Raw genomic sequence first — 21,894 nt, 5'->3', positions numbered from 1 at the left:
GGGCAGAGGGGAAGAGAGAATCTTAAGCCGACTCCATGCTGAGCACAGAACCCGACATGGGGCTCGATCTCACCACCCTGAGATCATGACCTGAGCCAAAACCAAGTATCAGATGCTTAACTGAGCCACCCAGGTGCCCCGTGATAGGAACTTTTTAATTGAAAAGGTAGTATCCCTTATTAGCTATATTAGGACATTTTGAACAGGTTAAATGGGTAGGATTTTGAGTGGCTTTATTTTCACAGTTGCATCATGAGTTAGGTATAAAAATATGGACTCACTTTGGCTCTCGAATAATCAGAGTGTTAACCACTGAAGGTGGTATAGCAGGGTAGCTAATGTTGACTAAAATTCCATGTGTTACTGGCATGTTACAGAATGTATAGTGTGCTTAATGATAATACTAAGTACATTTTATAGGGCTTTTAATCTGCAAAATGCTTTCACATTCATTTTCCATCTTGAGCCACATTTCATCCCTGGAAGGAGAAATGTTATGCCCTATTAGTGGGGAAACTGAGGCCCAGAAGGCCTACTGATTTGCCCAGCATCATTCAGTTTATTCATCATATGCCAGGAATTCTGACCTTCCATAACTGCAGTTCCTCCATTTCATCATATTTCTTGGAACTTGCTCACAAATGTGCACTTTTTGGTGATCGATTTGAACTTTCCTTTGACCCCTCCATAATGGCCTGTTCATTATCTTAACCCCCCTGCCGGTGTTCGCCGGGGAAGTAGGTGGATGGGGAGTGGGAGGCCCAGAGGCCAGCCAATATAGGAGAGAAGAACTTCTTAGAGAAACAGAAGTGACTCAAAGTCCAGAAAAAGAACGTATTTGCTTCTGTAGAGGAGGAAAAGCTTCCTCTTACCCTGTTAGGTTCTGTAGCTGGTCGAAGAATTAAACTGATATAAGACGTTAACAGGAGAAAAGCATAGCTATTTTTTGTGTATATGGGAGTCTTCAGAAGGAAAATGAAGGCCAAAAGCGTAAGTGGCAATGTGATAAAAGGGCTTAAACTGTCTGAGTTATGGGACAACGATGAGGAAATGTATGGGGAAACTAATGGAAGATGATGACTCCAGGGCATTCAGCTCAAAATAACTGATACGCCAAAGTGACATATTTTGGGGTAGTATGTTCTGACCCCCTTCACCAAACCTGACTAAGGTGAAGCGTTCTGTTCAAGGTAGAAAACAGCTCTAACATCTGGCTAAGGAATACACTTCAAGCAGACCCTGTGTCAGAAAGAAAAGGGCCAAGCAAGGGCTGTAAGTCAGAAGAGATTTCTTGCGGCAGAGGGAAGATGAGCCAGCTGTATCCTAAAGCCCAAGGCTCACCTGGGTCCAAAGCTGAATACAGATATTTGAACTACACTGTGACTTAGGGCCTGAAGGACTGACCCACAGCTAGAAGTGGGTTCTAAGAGGTAGTGGTATCGCCTTGAATTGGCTTCAGCCATATCTGCCTCAGCATAGAGTGCTGAAGAATGATTTAGCATCCAATCCAATGAGGGTTGAGACAGGGACATGGGAAGGCTTCAGAAACTGAGCCCCCAAGCTAATCTTCAATTTGCCTTTTAAAAATTATTATTTTTAAAGATTTTATTTGTTTTAGAGAGAGGGAGTGCAAGCTGGGACGGTGGGGAGGGAGAGGGACAGAGACAAGCGGACTCCCTAATGAGTGTGGAGCCTGACGCGGGGCTGATCTTGGGCCTTCTAAGACCAGGATCTGAGCCAAAATCAAGAGTTGGACACCTGGGGGGCTCCTGGGTGTCTCAGTCGTTAAGTGTCTACCTTCGGCTCAGGTCGTGATCCCAGCATTCTGGGATAGAGCCCCACATTGGGCTCCCTTCTCTGCAGGAAGCCTGCTTCTCCCTCTCCCACTCCCCCTGCTGTGTTTCCTCTCTTGCTGTCTCTCTCTCTGTCAAATAAATAAATAAAATCTAAAAAAAAAAAAAAGAGTTGGACACCTGGGGTACCTGGGTGGCTCAGTCGGTTGAGCGTCTGCCTTCATTCAGCTCAGGCCATGATCTCGGGGTCCTGCAGTTGAGCCCCAAGTCAGGCTCCCTGCTCAGTGGGAGTCTGCTTGTCCCTCTCCCTCTGTCCCTCCTCCCGCTTATGCACGCTCGCTTGCTTTCTCTCCCTCAAATATATAAATAAAATCTTTAAAAAGTTGCACGAAATTTAGCAAGTAAACTTTATGATACTTATTTTAAAAGCAAATTGAGGGGATGCCTGGGTGGCTCAGTAGGTTAAGCAAGCGTCCAACTTTTTTTTTAAGATTTTATTTATTTATTGCTTAACCTACTGAGCCTACTATGCACGCTCGCTTGCTTTCTCTCCCTCAAATATATAAAATCTTTAAAAAAAAAGTTGCACGAAATTTAGCAAGTAAACTTTATGATACTTATTTTAAAAGCAAATTGAGGGGATGCCTGGGTGGCTCAGTAGGTTAAGCAAGCGTCCAACTTTTTTTTTAAAGATTTTATTTATTTATTGCTTAACCTACTGAGCCACCCAGGCATCCCCTCAATTTGCTTTTAAAATAAGTATCATAAAGTTTACTTGCTAAATTTGCTTGTTTTTGTTTCCTTTGTTTTTCACTTTGTTTTCTAGTAAAAAAGATTGCTTTAGGAAAATACTCATCTCTTTGCTGTACAAAGAGGAAATGAGTAGAAGAACTACAGACCACGTCTGTGCTCCTAACCATTGTCCATGGTGGGTGATTGTAGGCGGAGCCCTGTGAAGGATTATTCCAGGCAGAAAAGCCTCTCCTCTCTTCCCTGGGTTCCCTTTCTTTTAAGATTTTATTTATTTATTTATTTATTCGACAGAGATAGAGACAGCCAGCGAGAGAGGGAACACAAGCAGGGGGAGTGGGAGAGGAAGAAGCAGGCTCATAGCGGAGGAGCCTGACGTGGGGCTCGATCCCGTAACACCGGGATCACGCTCTGAGCCGAAGGCAGACGCTTAACCGCTGTGCCACCCAGGCGCCCCCCTGGGTTCCCTTTCTTACGTCTGCACCCTGCCCTATCTAGTTTCCTTTCCTTAATTGGGAAAAAAAAAAAAAAAAGGCAGATGCTGAGTGAACTGGGCCATTCCATTGAACCCCTATGCTGTATTTATTGTAATCAATGTTTGTGTGCTAACAGTCCTGTAAGGGTGCCGGCTCCTACCCTCCATTGACATATATACTGTTGCAGGAATATCTTTCGAGTTTTCTGCATTGTGCCTTTCTTTAGCTTTTTCCAAATGTCTGGACTACTCTCCCCACCATCTCGTAAATCATCCCCACCGCCATGCATCATCTCAAGTCTGTCTTCAGGTGGAAACAGCACAGCTTACTGAGGGCCAGCCTGGCAGAAATCAGAGTGAGAACATACCAAGAGGAAGCTGAAAGTAAGCAGAAGTAAAGTAAGGGTCTATAGGTAGGCAAGTGCCCCACCATCATGAACTTGGAGATTCTGCTAGTGCTAAAAGCTAAAGGTGTGTATTTTAAATAAGGAAAGTATTATTTTTTTTTTTAAGATTTTTTATTTATTTGAGAGAGCTCAAGCAAGAGCACAAGCTGGGGGGAAGGGCAGCGGGAGAGGGAGAAGCCGGCTCCCCACTGAACAGGGAGCCCAACTCGAGCCTCAGTCCCAGGACCCCGGGATCTCGACTGGAGCCGATGGCAGACGCCCAACTGGCTGAGCCACCCAGGCGCCCTGTAAGGAAGCTATTATTACTGCCCACGGCCAGCACGGCCTGACTTCATCTCCCGTCATTCCCTGGTCCCCTTTTACTCCACAGCAGGGTTTATCAAGAACAGCACTTGATGTTGGGGTCAGAGACTCCCTCCTTGCGGGAAGCTACCCTGCTCGTTACAGGATATTTAGCAGCGTCCGTGGCCTCAAGCCTGGACGCCACTAACTCTCCCCTCAGTTGTGCCAGCTGGAACTGAACGCAGACGTCGCGAACTGCCGTGCAAGAGGGGAGGATAGAAGGAGGGGTGGGCTGCCAAGTTGCTCTTCACTGAGGACCACTGCTCTGGAGGCACCATGAATTTCTTCCCGTCTTCCAGATACAGTAGGCGCCGGCATGCAGCCGTGTTGTCAAATGCCCATTCGGTTTGTCAGCTTATAAGCTTTAGCTTTGTTCAAGATCCAGCTGCTGGGAGGCTTTTCTCGTCCTCTTTGCCAAAATGGTTAATGCCCCCTCTTTGCGCTCCCAAGCACGTAGCATTTATAGACTAATGTGTAGAGCTCCTACAATGTGGCAATCATTATGCTAGGTTTTAGGAATGTAGCAATAAGAAAACATTCTTGCCTTGTGTTGCTTAGTCTAACATATCACAAATACATATTATATTTGTAGTTTGCATAGAGACCATGAATTCCTGGAGGGCAGGGACCAAGTGTTGGGTCCTACTCCCTTCTGTATCCCCTAACTCCTTACATAGTAAGGACACAGACTTGGTCGTCATAGTATTTGGTGAAAAAAAAATAATTTATTCTGTTCTCTGCATCTCTACTTATATCACCCCAGTTCAGGTTCTCCTCATTGTAAATATGAGCTCTTGCATGTTTCCAAATGAGAGACGCTGACTCCATTGGCCCCCTTCAAATCGTATCTTCTGCAGAGATACAGAATGAGATGTCCAGAAGACAAATCTTAACTCCTCTGCTTAAGAGTCATCTGTCCTTCTTGTCGCATCTAGTATTTTATTTTATTTATTTTTTTTTTTAAAGATTTTTTTATTTATTTATTCGACAGAGACAGGGACAGCCAGCGAGAGAGGGAACACAAGCAGGGGGAGTGGGAGAGGAAGAAGCAGGCTCATAGCAGAGGAGCCTGACGTGGGGCTCGATCCCATAACGCCAGGATCACGCCCTGAGCCAAAGGCAGACGCTTAACCACTGTGCCACCCAGGCGCCCCGCATCTAGTATTTTAAAGACAAATGTAACATAGCCGAGTCCGGACTTCTCTGGCCACTCCCTTCCCTACATTTCTCTCCAGCAGCCAGACAGCCTGTAGCTCCGCACAATCACTGCTGTTTCACACCCCAGATGCATTGCTCCTACTTCATCTGCAATTTCCCCTCTTCTACTGGGTAACTCTAACTTACCCTTTAAGATTCAGTTCGGGGATCCCTTCTTTCTGGAAGCTCATGGGCCATCTACCAGACTAGGTTGGGTGTGTTCCTCATCTGTGCCCCACTGTGCCAGTGCCTACTTGTAATTATTTCTTAACTGTCTGTTAATGTGTCTGCCTTCCCAGTTCTGCAGTGAGTTTCTTGAGAGCTAGGATTCTGTCTTCCTCCTCCTTGTATCCAAGGTGTCTAGCACAGTAACTGACAAGGGGTAGGTACTTAGATTTTGTTTGAGTGAATGAAAAATTTAGTGACAGGAGCTTTTATTTAACAGAGAAGTTTAAAATAGAAGCTCTTAATAATTATTTATTTTTGCTTTCCACAGATATTGGTATCAACTTGACAGATCCTATGTTCAGAGGAATTTATAGGGGAGTTCAGAAGCATCAAGGTAAATGTTTCATTTATTAAGATAAATAGTTTCTTTATGATGACGAGTTTTCTGCCTCAAGGAGATCATGAACAGCATAATCCACTTTACAATTGAAATATTAAAGGATTTATTATTGCATCTTGGATGCATATAGTTTAAAACTATAAACAAAGTGAAACATTCATAAGCTATTTGGGTCAATCACAACCATGAGCATTTATAAAGCACCTGTAATAACAGTGTTACCAAGGCCTCCTTTTCTGAGGAAGTTTATAATTTCGAATATAGAAATGCATAAAAGCCAAACAACAGTTGATTGTTTAGTCTTTTAAGCAATTGAACATTAGGGCATGTAACCAAAAACAACACGTGCAGTTGAACATCACTCCAATACCTAGTCTTGGAAATGTTCTCGGCCGAGTGACCGAGTGGCTAAGGCGCAGGCGTGCTGCTGTCCAGCTTCCCTGTCTTGCCTTCCCCCCTTTCCTCCACATCCTGCTAGATCCCACATCCCTACGGTACAGGTGGGAGTAGACGGTGGTTTCTCAGAGACTGATGGAACGCTTAGCCAAAAGCAAAATGGCTTATACTTCTCACATCAGGTTCATTCAAAGAGCGTTATTTTGTCAGCTGAGGTGAGGAAGCAGGAAATGATGGTGACAACACGTTTTTGAAAGGAGAATTTCTCCAACAAACTGGTTTATGAATATTGTCTCAGAAAATTACTGTACTTGTTACGTAAATGCAGACAGGAAAATTCGGTCTTGTGGTCTGGGTGAGGTGGGACTGCACATTTCAACAGTTCAGTCCGAGCTAATTCTCCCGCTGCTAGGTGATACTCAGCAGAAGCTTCTCTGAGTACTGGGAATGCTAGATGCCGCTTGAAAGAAGAAAGTTAGACGTTGGCTTTCTTTCATAAGCCTGACCGCAAAACTTAGCTTTTCTACTTCATTTAGAAGTTTAGATAATGTTTTTGTTTTATGTTTATAAGATGTTAGGTACTGCAGATGATTGAATAAATTATATTCTGATTTTCTTGCCCTTGTAGCACTTAATAGATTTCCCGCTTTGTGACTCTGTATGTATGTGTGTGTTTGTGAAATAAGTTTTATTGTCATCAATCTCAGCACTCTGGTTTATAGTATTTATCAAAACTAGTCGTCTTAGAATAAGTTCACTAAATTCATAGTTTTTGTCTAAAAGAAATTTTATAGCTACTCTAGAAATAATTGAATTCTAACTAAATTTACTGTGATAATTAAATAATGAGTGGATTTTTATGATAGAACGGTTTGATTTTGTTGTCCATTTACCTCAAGCCTCTTAAAGCTTAGCTTTCTATTGCTCTCCCCGGAAAAGCTTGTTGGTACTTAACAAGAAATTTTGGGGACAAAAAACTGTCAGAGAAAATAAAAATTATCCTTCCTCAATGGGATGGGAATTAACGAAATTTACGAAGAGGAGATGTTTTAGCATGTTTTGGGAGGCGTTACAGATATATTTTGAAAAGCCTCGTAAAAATAACAATTTTAATGATTGTTTTAAATACAGTACCAACAACTTTCAAACTTAAAGCAAGTGACTTAAATTGTAGTGAGCAAATTCACCTTTCGTTTGACCCTCCTGATTTTTGTCACTTTTCTCCCTTTTGCTGAACAGAATAAAATACAATTAAATGGATAACTAGTCATCTAGTTTGTCTTATATGGGTTGTTTTGGCGGGGGTTATTGCTGATTATTACTATATAAGTACTCATCAAACAGTATTGACTTGGTAAATATAATTTTTTCTGTGTATTTTTCTTTCAAGAAGGGATAAGTAAGTGAATTTTTTTTTTAACCATGTTTTCTTAATGTGGGGTTTGCTTTTTACAGATGACTTACAAGATGTAATAGAGAGAGCTGTCCAGATTGGTGTTAAAAAGGTAACTTTTTGTTAAGTTTTTTAAAAAATTAAATTTTGCTTAAGATACTCTAGAATACGAGAGAAAGAGCTGACTAATGCCATGCTTGACATTTTGGGATATGTATCGTCCACAAGTAATATTAGCAAGTACATGAAGTAAAATATCAAAACTTAAGTGTCCCGGACCTCATGCTGGGTAGTTCTTTGTGGGCAGAAATGTGGCAAATGGCAAAATCTCTTTGAAAGAAATGTTTAAAAGCAATCTGAATTCCTAGGCTCCTCCAGATGCAACTCTTAATAAATTTTATGACATAACTTAGCATTTGTTAGAATTCAGTGGTCATCAGAAAGACCTGTAACTGTCACCAAGTTTAGCTTTTATAGTATGGATATACCTATTCAGATAACTGAGAAGACACTTTAATTTTTACAGTACTAATTTGATTATCAGGCAAATTCTACTTTTTAGAGAGTTCTAAGCAAATGAATATTAGCTCTGTCAAAGTCCTTGAATAGATACTTTTTAATTAGTGTTCTTAAAAAATATCAAGCTAGCCCACATATGCACACGTCAAGTTAAGTTCCCCAGTGTGGTGTCAGGACACCTGGTGGCTGCGGCTTCTCAGTTGAATTACGTCGGTTGTGAGAGAGAACCCTGCTGGCTCCTGGTTCCGCAGTCCCAGCTCTACGCTGTAGAGTCACTGCTCACAAGTAGTAAGAAAGGATCAGAGTTACAGCATTCGTTTCTCTTTATGCAGTCGTTCTCTGCTTGGTAATCACTTTATAAAATGCTTTTCTGCAGGCTCTGAAATACCAAGCTCCTAAATTTTCATGTGTCAGCCATGAGTAGTTTAATCCTAACATTTGGAAACGTACACACAGCGATGCAAGAAGACAGAAGTGGAATTTACTCAAATGCGGTTCCTAATTGGAATCTAACTTCGTGTCTTGCAGTTACGCTGTAGCGATGAAAAGCACAGTACGGCCTCACACCGCTGGGTTCCAGCCCCGGCTTCATCCTTCAGAGCTTCGTAACATGGGTGCTGCTCTCTCCAGGATGATAGTAGTGCCTAATTAAGGGAGTTGTTGTGAGAGTTTAAAGCTGGAGTGCAAAGCACTTGGTATTATACCTGCGTAAACACCCTTTACTCTTGTTAGGTTTATGGTGGAAGCCACCGTCATCCTAATATCACCATTGTGACCTGGGAGAGGAAATTACATCCTCTGGTCTTGTCCTTACTTTTTCATCTATTTGGGAAAATTATAGATAAAATAAAATAAAAGATACACTTGAATACTCTCCAATTTACAGAATTGAAATACTCGATGTGGGCCCCTGGTCTTGTATTCAAGAGTTAGGTAGTGTTAGTAAACAGTCAAGTTCTCCCAATATTTTTGTTGATATCTTATACCCTGTGTTTTACAAGCAGGTGAGGATTTAATAATGGCTGTGTATCCATGGAATGCACATTTGCATTAGAAGCATAGGTTGCTATATGAGAACGTCTCTTCATCATTTGCACTTCCTCCTGTGTTTGGCATGTTTTCTCTTTGGGCGGGTACCTAGAAGGAATTCTCATTTTAGCTCAGGCGCTTGAAGTGAGATGCTTTAAAAAATCTACATCCATGTGCTTAGTGAGTCCCTTCTTTAGAGGGACGCACACTTCAGCACTCCGTCAGCAGCTAGCACCCACACATCGCTCTCTGTGACATTTTCCTTTTAGTACAGTAGTTCTGACTGCCGGCGGACCCTGCGCCTGCCTCCTTAGAAGCCTGCTCTCTGCCAGGAGCCATACGTTTCCTTGCAAAGAATTCAGTATATGTTAATCTCGTGATGGTCAAACTTTTGGTCTCAAAACCCTTTCACATTCTTCAATATTACTGAAGACCCAAAGAGCTTTTGTTTATGTGGGTTTTATTTGTTAATACTGGAAATTAAAACTAAGAGGAATGTAAAATGTCTATTAACAGTAAACCATATATAACATAAGCAGTATATTTTTATGAAAAATAAGTATTTTCCAAACCGGAAAAATGTGATGTGAGTGGAATTGTTTTCTTTCTTTCTTTTTTTTTTTGTTTTAAACCTCTCTTGAAGGTCTGGCTCTTAATAGAAGACAGCTGAACTTGGATATCTGTTTTTGCAGTCAGTCTGTTGTGATATTACACATCATGTAGCCTCTGGAATATCTCATTGCACACTGGGGCCGAGTGAGAGTGAAAAAGGCAAATAGCATCTTTAGTATTATTATGAAGATAGTTTTGACCTCACATTCCTCCGGGGGTTCTGGGACCACACCTGGAGAACTGTGAAGCCTTCAGTTATTCAGTCTTTCGTAATGTGATCTCTGTCCTTCAGGGGCTCTTGATGTGAAAGGAAAAACCGATATGTGAATACATTTTAATAGGAAGGAGTGACAAATTCTGTGTTGTATCTATGCTTGTATGTGTGGAGAGGGGTGCTCAGGGACCACTCTAAATAGATGACCTTTCAGCCATATTTTAAAGGAAGCATAAGTGTGTGACAGTCAAAGAGAGGAAAGCATTCTGGAAAAAAGCAGCAGGAAGGCATGTTTGGGAAACGGTTCTTGATACTCTGTTCAAGTAGGCTTATTTTATTTCTTTCTCTTTCAGTTTATGATTACAGGTGGAAATCTGCAGGACAGTAAAGAGGCACTACATTTGGCACAAACAAATGGTATCCTTATATTAGTTTTACCCCCCAAAGTATAAGTTAAGTTATTTTGAAGAAATCTTTCTAAAAACCGCCTCAGGTACAATACGATGGATTGTGACCGTAGACATAACAGGAAAACAGACTGATTGCGGTGGGACGTGATTAAAATGCAAGAAGTCTAAGTGCCCACTGGTATAACAGATGTTTGATTAAACCCTCTCTCTCACTGTACTTAACGATTATTTTGATTATAGTTAATGAGAATTAAGTTCACTGGGTATACAGTTTAGCGTCACATATTCCTGATGTAAGATTTTTGTATGTTGTCATGTGCTTAAGATGTGAGTTGCTTTTTATTTGCTGTTTTAATGAAGGATCATTTATTAAATATTTATCATGCAGACCATTATTGTAAAGCCCCAGGAATGCAAGTAATAATATGTAATCTTTCCTACGCTCACTTTATGTTCATATATTTTGCATTTATTTAAAATCTGTGAAGTTTTGGAATTGGTTCCTAAGGAAATTCTAGTTACAGAAAACATCTCCTTTATCTGGCGTTCATTTTACCTAACTTATTTTGGTTTTGTGTTTTGGCATGCACGCTTCTTGTGCTAGACATTGAAGAATTAGGCATTCTGTTATTTTTCAAAATACTGATTTACTTATTAAAAGTTATTTTTTATGGAAATCTTTCTAAAATGCATACTTCTCGTCAGAATCCACTGACACTTTTTCTTGGGGGTATAAGAATCTTGTCTTCCATACTTTTTATCCCCAAAGAGAGATGCTTTTAAAAGTTCTTGAAGCTCGGCTATCAGTCCTCTTCACTCCTCTTCCTGTACCTATCTCCTCACTGCTTTAAAATCTCTGCCTCCGTTTGTATGTAAACACCTGCAGGAGAGGCTGAAGAAGGCTCCCCACCTCTCCCGTGGGTTCAGGTGCAAGCCACTCAGAAGCCCTTTTTGACTTCATATTTGTGTTCCATACACAGCTATCAAGGTATAGTCTCCAAATAAGTGAGCTTTATTTTTTAATAGAAAACAAATCTCAGGGCATCTGGGTGGCTCAGTCTGTTCAGGGTCTGCCTTCAGCTCAGGTCATGATCCCACGGGTCCTGAGATCGAGCCTCGAGTTGGGGTCCCTGCTCAGTGGAGAGCCTGCTTCTCCCTCTCCCTTTGCCCCTGACCCCCCATCGTGCACGCGTGCTCACTCGCCTGCTTTCTCTCTCTCCAATAAATAAAATCTTAAAAAAAAAGAAAAAACCCCTTCCATCTCTTTAAGTCACCCTTTTTAAGGGGAAGAAATACATTTTGTTATATTAAATACATGAAACAAGACAGTGATGTGAATAGTGAATATAAAAGATATAATTAGGTTATGACCTTTCATTCTCCAGGAAATTGTTTCATTTTCTATTCTACAAGACTCGGTAAATATCAAGCTTTGGAAAGAGTTGGATTGAATTCATTCTTTTTAACAATATGTTAAGGCAACTTTCACAATCATGTCCTGCTTTGTTAAGGTATTCCAAAACTTATCATATGATTAACCTTATACAATTCTTATAGTTCAAATAGTTTATAGTTATTGTTAAAAACTAACCAGTTGAAATTATTTGTACTATCATTTTTGCATATTAAATAAAATATGAAAAATATTTTGAAATTAATCCTAAGACATTATTTGTGCTAGATATGTTTTTCAGTACAGTTGGATGTCATCCTACAAGATGTGATGAATTTGAAAAGAATGACCCTGATCTTTACTTAACGGAGTTGTTACATCTTGCTGAAAACAATAAGGGGAAAGTTGTAGCAATAGGGGAGTGTGGACTGGGTAAGTGCCAACCTAGCCCTGTTAGAGTGGCTTTGAAAGTGATTTGTTCTGTACAAGTTAATGAGTTGTTTATTGGTTCTTTTTTTTTTTTTTAAATCTTTTAAAGATTTCGACCGACTACAGTTCTGTCCCAAAGATACTCAACTCAAGTAAGGAAATTTTTTGACTTTAGAAATTATTGTAAAATCTGGGGCGCCTGGGTGGCACAGCGGTTAAGCGTCTGCCTTTGGCTCAGGGCGTGATCCCGGCCTTATGGGATCGAGCCCCACATCAGTCTCCTCTGCTGGGAGCCTGCTTCTTCCTCTCCCACTCCCCCTGCTTGTGTTCCCTCTCGCTGGCTGTCTCTATCTCTGTCAAATAAATAAAACCTTAAAAAAAAAAAAAGAAATTATTGTAAAATCTTAAGAGTGATTTTTTAAAATAGATTTTATCTGTTCAGAACGTAGTTGCATTAAGCATCAGAATTTTTTTCCCTTTATATATCAAAAGTTAAGTGAAATAAATTCCATGCATATTTGCATGGAATTCATTAGGGTTGGAAGCATATAGTTCCTAATTGATTAACCATCTAACTTAATTGTAATGGTAGAAATAAGGGATGAGTTTTACATGATGGAGACTTTTGTTGTTCTTTGCTTCATAAATGTATTCATGCATGAGCCATTCCAATGAAATGATTTAAATTCAGTTGGGGGCATGATTTAAGAGCAAGGGGTATTAAAAAGAGATTATAGGATCAGTCACCAAAGCAGGAAAAACCTACTCTTGCCGGGCACTTAGAATGTGAGGGTCTTTTCACAGGAGCTATGTGGAGAGTGGTAGCTTCTCAGAAAACTCCAAAGTTCCCAAGCCTTGTAGACTTCCTACAACCCACTGTCTATACCTTTCAGTTGGAGCTTCTGTCAGCATTCTGGTGGGTAGTGTTACAGGCCAAAAAGAAAAATTAGGTCATAGACTTAATTTAAGACATGAGTATTTTGTTGCATTTCAAAAACAATGTATTAATTATCCAGGTGATAAAACATGAGAATAAACCCTCTCAGAGCTGTTCAGTGATGTATGATGCTGTGGTTTTCAGGGACATTCACATGATTACCAGCGGGATTACTAAATCCTTAACCTCTCTTGAATATCATTTCTAGGTTACTCACTTACCTTAAAAGATCACATATTCACATTTAAATAGAAAAACAGCTGGCTGTTTGTGTTTCTTAGGTTAAGCCCAGACCATAATTCCTCCAGTTTAGAGTCTGTTTTTTGGCCAAGATGAACCTCGCGAAGCAAACAGACGGTGTGGGGTGTGACAATCCAGGGCCGTGTCAGTCCCTCAAGAGCCCCCGTTCAGACGGATTCTAAAATGCAACCTCAATACTTTAAACTCCATGTTTTTGTATTTAACGAAAACATTGGTAGTTCGGTTTTACTGCTCTGAGGATATTCCCACCACCACCTTAAGCTCAGAACTTAATCTGTATAGCAGGATATCATTTATGCTGGAACACAGACACCAGTTGCCCAGGTGTTAATCTGTACTAGAGAGTTGAAACTCCATTCATTCAGTAGATGATTACCAAGTGCCTCGGCAGTGAAATACAAATAGGCTTGGTTCTGATGTCTTTATAGACAAGAGAGGAAATAAATAATTAAAATGGGTTGGAAAGTGCTAACAAAAAGGCGAATGACAGTAGGGGGGAAGGACTTTCTGGGGGAGTCAGGGAAGCTTTGTTAACAAGGTGAGGGGATGTGAGCTAGGCCTCTTCCAGAGTAGATAAAGCTAAGAACATACTAAAGTATGGTATAAATTTTGAGAAGATGAGCAGTTCAATTTGAGATTTCTTTAAATTGTGAAACATCAAATGATTTAGTGAAAAACCACACCAGTAGGAATCCTCCCTCCCTTCCTCCAGCCGATGCTCCCTCCCTTTCTCCAGCCGCAGCTCCCTCCCTGCACACGTGGTGCTCTATACTTGTTTCAGCATTTCTCACATTGTCCTGGAATATGTTTATGTCACCCCTTCCCGTCCCACAATAGGCTAGTGTCTGAGTTCTCAGAGGCACATAGCCAGTCTCACTCATGTCGTGCCCATAGCACCATACGCCGTACTCTCAGCGCGTGGCAGGTACTCCGTAAATGTTCAGAGTTTTTAATAAGGAGAAAAGGGTCTTTCTGATTCCTGGAAAGCAGCATGGATAAAAAGCCTGTAATTCAACTTTTACTGTTGAATCTTCTCTTGGAAGAATTTAGATTTTGAGCTGCTCTTTTATACCATCTGAGACAATTAACCAGTGTATGATTTGTTGTTTTTGTTTTTTAAGTAAAAATGCAGTCAGAAAAAAATGTATGAGACAAGTAGAAAATGGTGTGATGGATTAGTAGGCAAGACAGAACTCATGTGCAGTAGACACAGTGGCCGAAAGTACTGTTGAGACCTCCTGGTAAGTAAAGGCAATGCGAAACTGCAGAGTAGTTCCCTGTAGAATCGGCAGCTTTGGGTTTGAATCGTAACTGCCATTCGTGGCTGAATGTCTCTTTGTAAATCTCAATTTCCTCATCGTTAAAATGCAGATAATACCTCCTACCTTTCTTAACATTTGGTAAAGCCCATAGTAGCATCCTTGGCACAAAGTCAGTGCTCCGTAAATTGTGGCTGTGGTGGTATTCTTAGAAATAATTTCATCCTAAAGAAAACACAGTCTATACTTTCTCTTTGGGGTTTTTGAAAAGTATTTTTTCTGAAGAGCAAAAAAACCAAAAAGCATGAAAACGAGGAAGCTGGAGTTTGCTATGGAAGGGGTATCCTCGAAGCCTGCCCTGTATTTTCAGTTTCTGCCCGGTGCTACATTCCCTTTTCTTGTTGAACGTTGAGAGCTTGGTTCACTTGAGTGGGAGGAATTTGCTGTGGGATTTTTCTTGGGGCTTTAAAATGTTAATACGGTGCATGTCTGTTTTGGAAAAAGAAATCCAACATCAGACAAGATTTCAAAATAATCGTTTGGGGATTTAGGGACCCTCAGAGATGAGGCAGGCTGTCCTTGCCATCGGCCGGTCCAGAGCGGGGCTCAGTTCTGTGGACTCAGGTGCGCTGCTGTGAGGCTCTGGGCATTCGGGAGTTGCCGCAATCTGAATTACTAACAGCTACTTCGGAAGCTGACCTTTTCAAGCCCTTGTCCTCAGTTATTGTCGACCCTAAAATTTAAGAAGCAGGAATACAATCAGAAGCAAATCACAGCTCCACTAAAATGAGTATATCTAAGTCAAGTAAACAGTGCTTTTCATATATGAAATTAAAAAGCAGCAGAGAAACCTCTTGATAGGTGCCAGTTTCTGCTGCCCTGTAGCTTATGCTATTTCTAGTTACCATGGTGGGTTTTTTTCTTTAAAGACAATAGGTACTTAATGTCAAGCACTGGTTATCGTCAATTTATGTCATTAGGAACAATTGGCCTTCTTAAGACACCTAGCTAGCTCGAGTGCGCGGACCTTTCTTTTCTCATATGCAGAATTCTGGAGGCACGCTGCTTGAACATCTGTTATTTTCATAATTTGTACTTTTGCCTGCTGTGATAGGCAGGCTTATTTCCAAGGGGATCATTAGATTCTGTAAATCTGTGGCTCGGTTGTGTGGCTTTGTACATAGAATTGTGTGTGAAAGAAATGATCCGTGTAGAGTGGGGAGCGTGACGTGGAGTGTGTGTGCGGTGTGTAGCCAGAAGCCAGATCCACGGTGAAGTTTACGTAATGACTGGAGCACACTTCATTGCTGACATTTGAAATACTTCAGAGGTTATGGAAATAGTGACTTTTCTTTCAAGATTTCATTTCTATTTCCTACACTGTGAAATTTCAGCAGTTTGTTAACTAAAATTATTTTTGCTTATTCTAGCCCAGCAGAACCTGAAAAGGTGATTTAAAAGCCTAAACACTGGGTGAAAAAAGGCAAAGACCCACCAACATTATGAAAACTATTTAAGAAGTACACTTACGTTTCTAATTTTAAAAGTTAGCATTTTCAAGAGAACAAAGGGGTACTCCAGGAAAAATGGTTGTCTTGTATTTCAAGGAGACAAGATAGAGGAATATATAGCAAAAGAGATTTAAACTAAACACCGAGAAATTGTTCCCTAAATTTAAGGTGCCTAGAAGAGGTAAACTCCTGCAGGAAAATAAGATGCTTACTGTCTGTAACTCCTGGTTTCATTTGAACTACATGACCATGAGTGACAGTGAGTGAGCCCCGCGCTGAGAAGACCCGGAACACCCACCCCGTTATATCTGGCTATTGTCATTATGCTGTGGGACCAGAAAAGGCTTCTTGGAATCTCACAACTTTTAGTCATTTTGACTGGGACCTAGAATTAGAGCACTCAAGTTCTGGGTCCAAGTTTGTCACATTGTGTTGTGATCCTGGATGAAGTCCTACGTCCCCTGACACCAGCTCTTGTCTTATTCTAGGATTATTTTGTGGATCAGATGATACAATGGTATGTGGCAGTTGAAAAACCTTTTTATAAAGTACTCTCCAAACATTCATAGCTGCCATTTTATCATGTAATTTTTATATCTTTGAAAAATAGAGTGTTTCTGTTTTTGTGCTATTTATATTTATTTAATAAATCCTTGCGTTTAGTGGTAGTAATTTCTTGTATAACAGCACATGGAAAACAGTATAAAGCTTTGGCCTCTTGCTGGAGTGAATGGACTCCCACTGACGGTGCTCAGCCAGTTCTCGGGGCAAGAGGCTGGTGGTGTGTTCCTCACCTCCAACACATGCTGCAGGGAAGGGGTCCCACAGGTGATGGGAGGGTGTCTGCTTCATGTGCTGGGGTTTGGTGGGAAAGCTAGATGAAAGTAATTATTTGAGGGGCACCTGGGCGGCTCATTCGGTTAAGTGACTGCCTTCAGCTCTGGGATTGAGCCCTACGTCAGGCTCCCTGCTCCTGCTTCTCCCTCTCCTGCTACCTCCCCTGCCCCCAAACCCCCACTCGTGCTCTAGCTGTCTCTCAAATGAAATCTTAAAAAAAATAAGGGAACAGCTTCCATCACTGTAAACTTAAACATTATAGGTCTCTATTTCTAGTGATCAGTAGTAAAGTGCTACCGAATTTACCCAGCAGTTATAATGGAAAGCTAACGAACATTTTTGAAAATAAAATTTGTAATCCCAGAAAATGAAGTATCCTTTTCAGGAAGTTGGCTAAGCCAGATGTGTTTTAAATGTCTGAATTCACTACTTCTGTCCTATAATCTCTGGATAATAAAAGTCCTTTAACTTAAAAAAATATTTAACATAATTATTTTTTTCACACTAAAAATTAACAAAGAAAATTTTTTTGGCGCCATACAGATATTTTGAAAAACAGTTTGAACTGGCAGAACAAACAAAATTACCAATGTTTCTTCACTGTCGGAACTCACATGCTGAATTTTTGGGTGAGTTAAAGCTAAAATCTCAGAATTTAAGAATTTTGCAGAAATCAAGCAAGGTATTTGCCAACAGTTGTTCATCTTTAATTCACAGACATAATGAAAAGAAACAGAGACCGGTGTGTGGGTGGAGTGGTAAGTAGAAGAGTTGTTTTTACTAGATGATGCCCAGAAGCTTCCTTGTTCCTCAGGTTGGCCTCCGAAGTAATTCGGGTAGCAGCAGTCAATGTTTTTCCCCCTCCTACTGAAGGACATCTATGAGCCAGATGTGATACATAAATCACACTGATTTAGTTAACATTTATTCTGTTCAAAGTACAAGAGTGATAAAGAATTCCATTCACAAGAAAACCCCATGATTTACTCACATTTTAGTAGTGCGGCTGATACTCTTTCTCTGCCTCTTCCATCAGACGTTCTTCACTGTTTTTCAATTGAAATTCTGAGCAGAGTACAAACTAGTTTTAATAAAGTCTTTTAATACTCACTTCAGGTTTACCTTCTTAATTTCTTGTCAACTGTATTCATTTACCGTTAACCACTCTGATTAGAGACCCCTCCTTTCTGTAATTTGCTTCTACTCCAAACACTTCTGTGTGGTCATTTCAGTCAGTTCTCAGAAATATTATCCGCCTTCGCTCAGGCATCCAAACCAGTGTTTTTGAAATCTTTTTTTGGATCAAGGGTTCTTTTGAAAATCTGCCTCAGAAAAATTCTCAGATGCACAAAGTTTCACCTGTAATTTCAGGAGTAGTTTACTAGTCTCTAGCAGAAAAGCTATTATCCAGGTATATAAAATCAGTCCTACTAAGTCCAACTAAGGAAAGAGGAAATGGCACTGAGCACTTACTGTATACCCACACTGTGTTGCTTTGAGAGTGTCTTCTGTATTCCTCGAGCCTGTAGCCTCTGCTTCGTGTCTTACGGACTGCTCGTGATCATGTTTTCTGTGGTGCTGTGCACATTTTATCTAAGGGTTACTGACCCTGCAGCTTATCCTTTAGGAACTGGACTTGGGAGCTGAAGAGGCTTAGGAGGCTCTCATTAATGCCCTTGGGACTGATGTTTCTACCTCTTAGCCCATTTGCTTTATTTCTAAAGAAGAATTTACTTAACAGCAACAAATCCAACCTAAGTGCTTGATTTTTATCAAAAAAAGATTTGCCAAGGGGCGCCTGGCTGGCTCAGTCAGTAGAATGTGTGACTCTTAATCTCGGGGTTGTGAGTTCAAGCCCCACATTAGGTGTAGAGATCACTTAAAAAAAAAAAAAAGATTGCCGAATAAAGTATAACTAATTTTCTGAAATGGTTTATGAAGAGTCTTATTTAAAATTATTTTGATATTAGTGGAGGATATATTTTCTAGTCAGTTGGAAATGCTGAGGGGAAGAATAAACCCTCTGGGCAGCTAACAGTTTTATTCTATTCATAGTGGATTCGAACTCCGGATGCTGTATGATTGTATTTATGACATCACTTGTTAGGTGTGTGTGCTTATTTATTTATAAAAAGATTTATTTATTTGAAAGCACACGCACACACGAGCAGGGGAAGGACAGAGGGAGAGGAGAGAGAGAATCCCAAGCAGACTCCGTGCTGAGCCCCACAAGGGGCTTGATCCCATGACCCATAAGATCACGACCTGAATTGAAACCAAGAGTTGGATGCTTAACCAGCTGAGCCACCCAGGTGCCCCTACTTGTTAGGTGTATTTAAAGAGGTGTTGTTACTTACTGTTTTGATGACACAAATACATCCAAAGTGTGAAAAACTGTGCTTTAATCCCTATATCTTTAAAGGAGAACACCGCCATCTCATTCCTTTTGGCCTGCTGAGATGATTATTACTGTCTGTGTAACAATTCACTTTTTTTTAGTGACATTCTCACAATTCTATATAGATCTTTAAACTCATCTCTTAAGTCATCTCTCTTATAGGAAAAAGTATCTCATAACATAAAAACTGAACATTTTAAGATATACTTTATGTGGTTTTATAACATTTTTAACTTCATGCTTTTGCCTGAGAGTGTGGCTCCCTCCACCAGTCCCCTTCCTGGAGGTGCCATGGTAATACTGGAGCAGAGCCATCAGCCGGCCGCAGACAGAAATTCTAGGCGGCCGTCTCCCCTCTTGCCGCCTATCAGTGGAGATGCTGACTCATTTTAATTGTGAGACTGGATTTGAAAATAAAAACTGTAGGGGCCACTGCATTTGAAACCCTCTGGTCCAAAAAACCCTAATGCATCTATATTTTTGCTTGGAAAGTCTTATTGTTATTTAGGATTTTAAAGAAAGAGTAATTGTTAAGTGAAATTATACCCGTATGTCCTTAGGTGCATTCATTTGATGGTACGAAGGAAGCAGCAGCTGCCTTGATTGACTTGGATCTCTACATAGGATTTAATGGTTGGTAGGTCCTTAAGTTTGTTTTATATTAAATGCCTTTCTCTGTTTTACGGTGAATTGCAGATAAGGATTTAAATGAGTTTATTTATCACATTGATCTTGGCCTGTGAATTCCCATAAGTATGTAAGAAATTAGACTACATTACTCCTGCAAGGTAACACTTGAAAGTTACAGGGCACCTGGCTGGCTCAGCAGGTGGAGCACGCAGCTCTTGATCTTGGGGTGGGGAGTCCAAGCCTTTGGTCATAGAGCTTCTTAAAAACAAACAAACAAACAAAAAAACTTGCAAGTTATAAACTACTAACCCTGTGCCGCAGTTACAGAAAAGAGTTTTGTATTGAGATCGGCAGCTAGCTTTCTCTAGCAACGCCATTTATTCTCAGGTCATTCTATCCCTTTAAAGCATACATGTTCTCAGCATCGTGTGTGCACATACACAAGTGATGTCTGCCCTGGGGGGGACTCCTACGGCATAATCACTTTATATATCTCTACAGGCCAAGAAACTGAGGCTCGCAGATATAAAGTAACTCACAGTGTGAGAACCAGTGTCCTCTGGCTCCACACTCGCTGACCTTCCTGCTGGTACACCCCACCAGTCTTCGTAAACCCAGTACAGTCAGCTCGCCCCGCTGGGTCCCTGGGCTTTCCCTCTCCAGTGTGTCATTCCTTTAAAACTACCATTTGGCTGACTACATTATTTTTTACTAAAATATCTCCTCAGGGAAATAGAACCATGAAATTATTTGCTCTGGAGTTCAGATTTATGTGTCCTAGATGCTTCTATATTATAGTCATTAATAAACCACTATGGAAAGGAATACCTGAATAACGGATTATAAAGTAGTTCTAAAAACTTATAAACACGGTCTCCCCACCACGCTGTCTACCTGTAAGTCAGCTTCTTCAGAGAGGCCCACTTTGCTCTTTATCGTCATATATCTAAGTGTTACGTGTTGTGGTTAGCTCTTCATTCATCCCCCCTCTGTTTCCATTAAGGAGTACGAGCGTCTTCGTTCTTAAATCCAGCACTTTCCTGTCACCTGCATTCTTTCCTCCACGGGCTTGTCAGGTACTTAGGTCAGAATTTTAGGCTGTGTGCATATGTAGTGTTTTCAGTATTAGGTCTGTGTGAAGACTGCTGACTCCGGAACTGTAGGATATTACTGCTTTTTTATTTTCCTGGAGCAACTTTCCTCATTTTTATTAACTTGGTTTTCTTCAAAAGTGGAAGCCTTCTCACACTTTCCAGCAGCTCTGTAAAATGCCTTTCTCTGTTTTTCCGCATAAGGAAAACTGTCTAGATAATCGGGCTGTCTAGATTACCTGTCCAGTTCCTTACGCTCCCATCTTCTTCATTTTGGAGCAGTGTCTGCTCTGTGACGGACTCTTCCTTTTAGATCCCATGTATTCAGTTTTGTTTTGCTGGAACATGTTTCAGATGAATTAATTTTGCTCTTGAAAGTTTGCCTGGATAGTTAATAAAAGAAAAACAAAAACCCTTCCACTTCATATGTTTCCTGGGCATAAAATTCGAGACTAGAAATAATTTTCATGAGAATTTACAGGGCTCCATTTCTAGGTTTAATGTCAGTAAATCAGTGGCTGTCCTGATTCCCAGTCCATACTCTATGACCTACTACTTTCTCCCAGTGGAATATTTTAGTTCTTTACTTCTAGTATCATCAGACGTCACAAAGGTGTTTCGGTGGGTTCGTCATCGGGAGTTCGTACACTCTCTGCAGGCCCGTTCCAGCTAGAACTCATCTCTGTCAGTCCTGGGAAATTTTTTTTTTTCTGTTTTTTCTTTGGACCTCCCAGGCTCATACTCTGATCTCATTTTTTTCCCCTATAATTTCTATCTCTGTTTTTCCCCCTACTTTCAAAAATATTTTTCAACTTCGTAATAAAACTTCAGCTTCTGGTTGTAATCTCAGAAAGCTCTTCCCTGCCGTTATCTGGTTTGACAGATGCAGATGCATCTTACCATCTCTCTCAAGATACGAATTACAGTTATCTTTTGTTTGCCATATGATGCTTTTATTTCCTCTGAGTTCCTTTTTCTTCTTTTAGTCTCTGTCATGACTTTCTTCAAATGTCAGGCAATTCTTAAGCTGTGTATTTAAAATG

The 21,894-nt window shown here is 40.6% G+C and overlaps 2 protein-coding genes across 7 annotated transcripts in view; one reads left to right on the top strand and one right to left on the bottom strand.

Moving 5' to 3' along the window:
• The window catches only part of TATDN1 (TatD DNase domain containing 1), a 42,936-nt gene that overhangs the window by 5,417 nt on the left and 15,625 nt on the right, over positions 1–21,894 (top strand). For 2 of the 5 annotated variants that reach the window (XM_008689329.2, XM_008689330.2), the window contains exons 2-9: positions 5,461–5,526; positions 7,384–7,433; positions 10,049–10,112; positions 11,787–11,930; positions 12,037–12,079; positions 17,276–17,361; positions 17,450–17,490; positions 19,691–19,767. In XM_008689329.2, coding sequence (XP_008687551.2) covers positions 5,461–5,526; positions 7,384–7,433; positions 10,049–10,112; positions 11,787–11,930; positions 12,037–12,079; positions 17,276–17,361; positions 17,450–17,490; positions 19,691–19,767 — 571 coding nt within the window. Of the gene's footprint in view, positions 1–5,460; positions 5,527–7,383; positions 7,434–8,368; positions 8,536–10,048; positions 10,113–11,490; positions 11,617–11,786; positions 11,931–12,036; positions 12,080–17,275; positions 17,362–17,449; positions 17,491–19,690; positions 19,768–21,894 lie in introns of those variants that run through there. The other 3 variants (XM_040625871.1, XM_040625872.1, XM_040625873.1) reach the window with 3 other exon arrangements.
• Positions 13,770–21,894, bottom strand: part of RNF139 (ring finger protein 139) — a 36,765-nt gene continuing 28,640 nt past the window's right edge. The window contains exon 2 of one of the 2 annotated variants that reach the window (XM_040625869.1): positions 13,770–15,117. In XM_040625869.1, coding sequence (XP_040481803.1) covers positions 15,005–15,117 — 113 coding nt within the window. In that variant the 3' untranslated portion in view covers positions 13,770–15,004. Of the gene's footprint in view, positions 15,118–17,498; positions 17,798–21,894 lie in introns of those variants that run through there. The other variant, XM_040625870.1, reaches the window with a different exon arrangement.

Source organism: Ursus maritimus, unplaced genomic scaffold (genome assembly GCF_017311325.1).
Source record: "Ursus maritimus isolate PB19 unplaced genomic scaffold, ASM1731132v1 scaffold_9, whole genome shotgun sequence".
NCBI lineage: Eukaryota > Metazoa > Chordata > Mammalia > Carnivora > Ursidae > Ursus > Ursus maritimus.
This window is presented reverse-complemented; position numbering and strand designations above follow the sequence as displayed.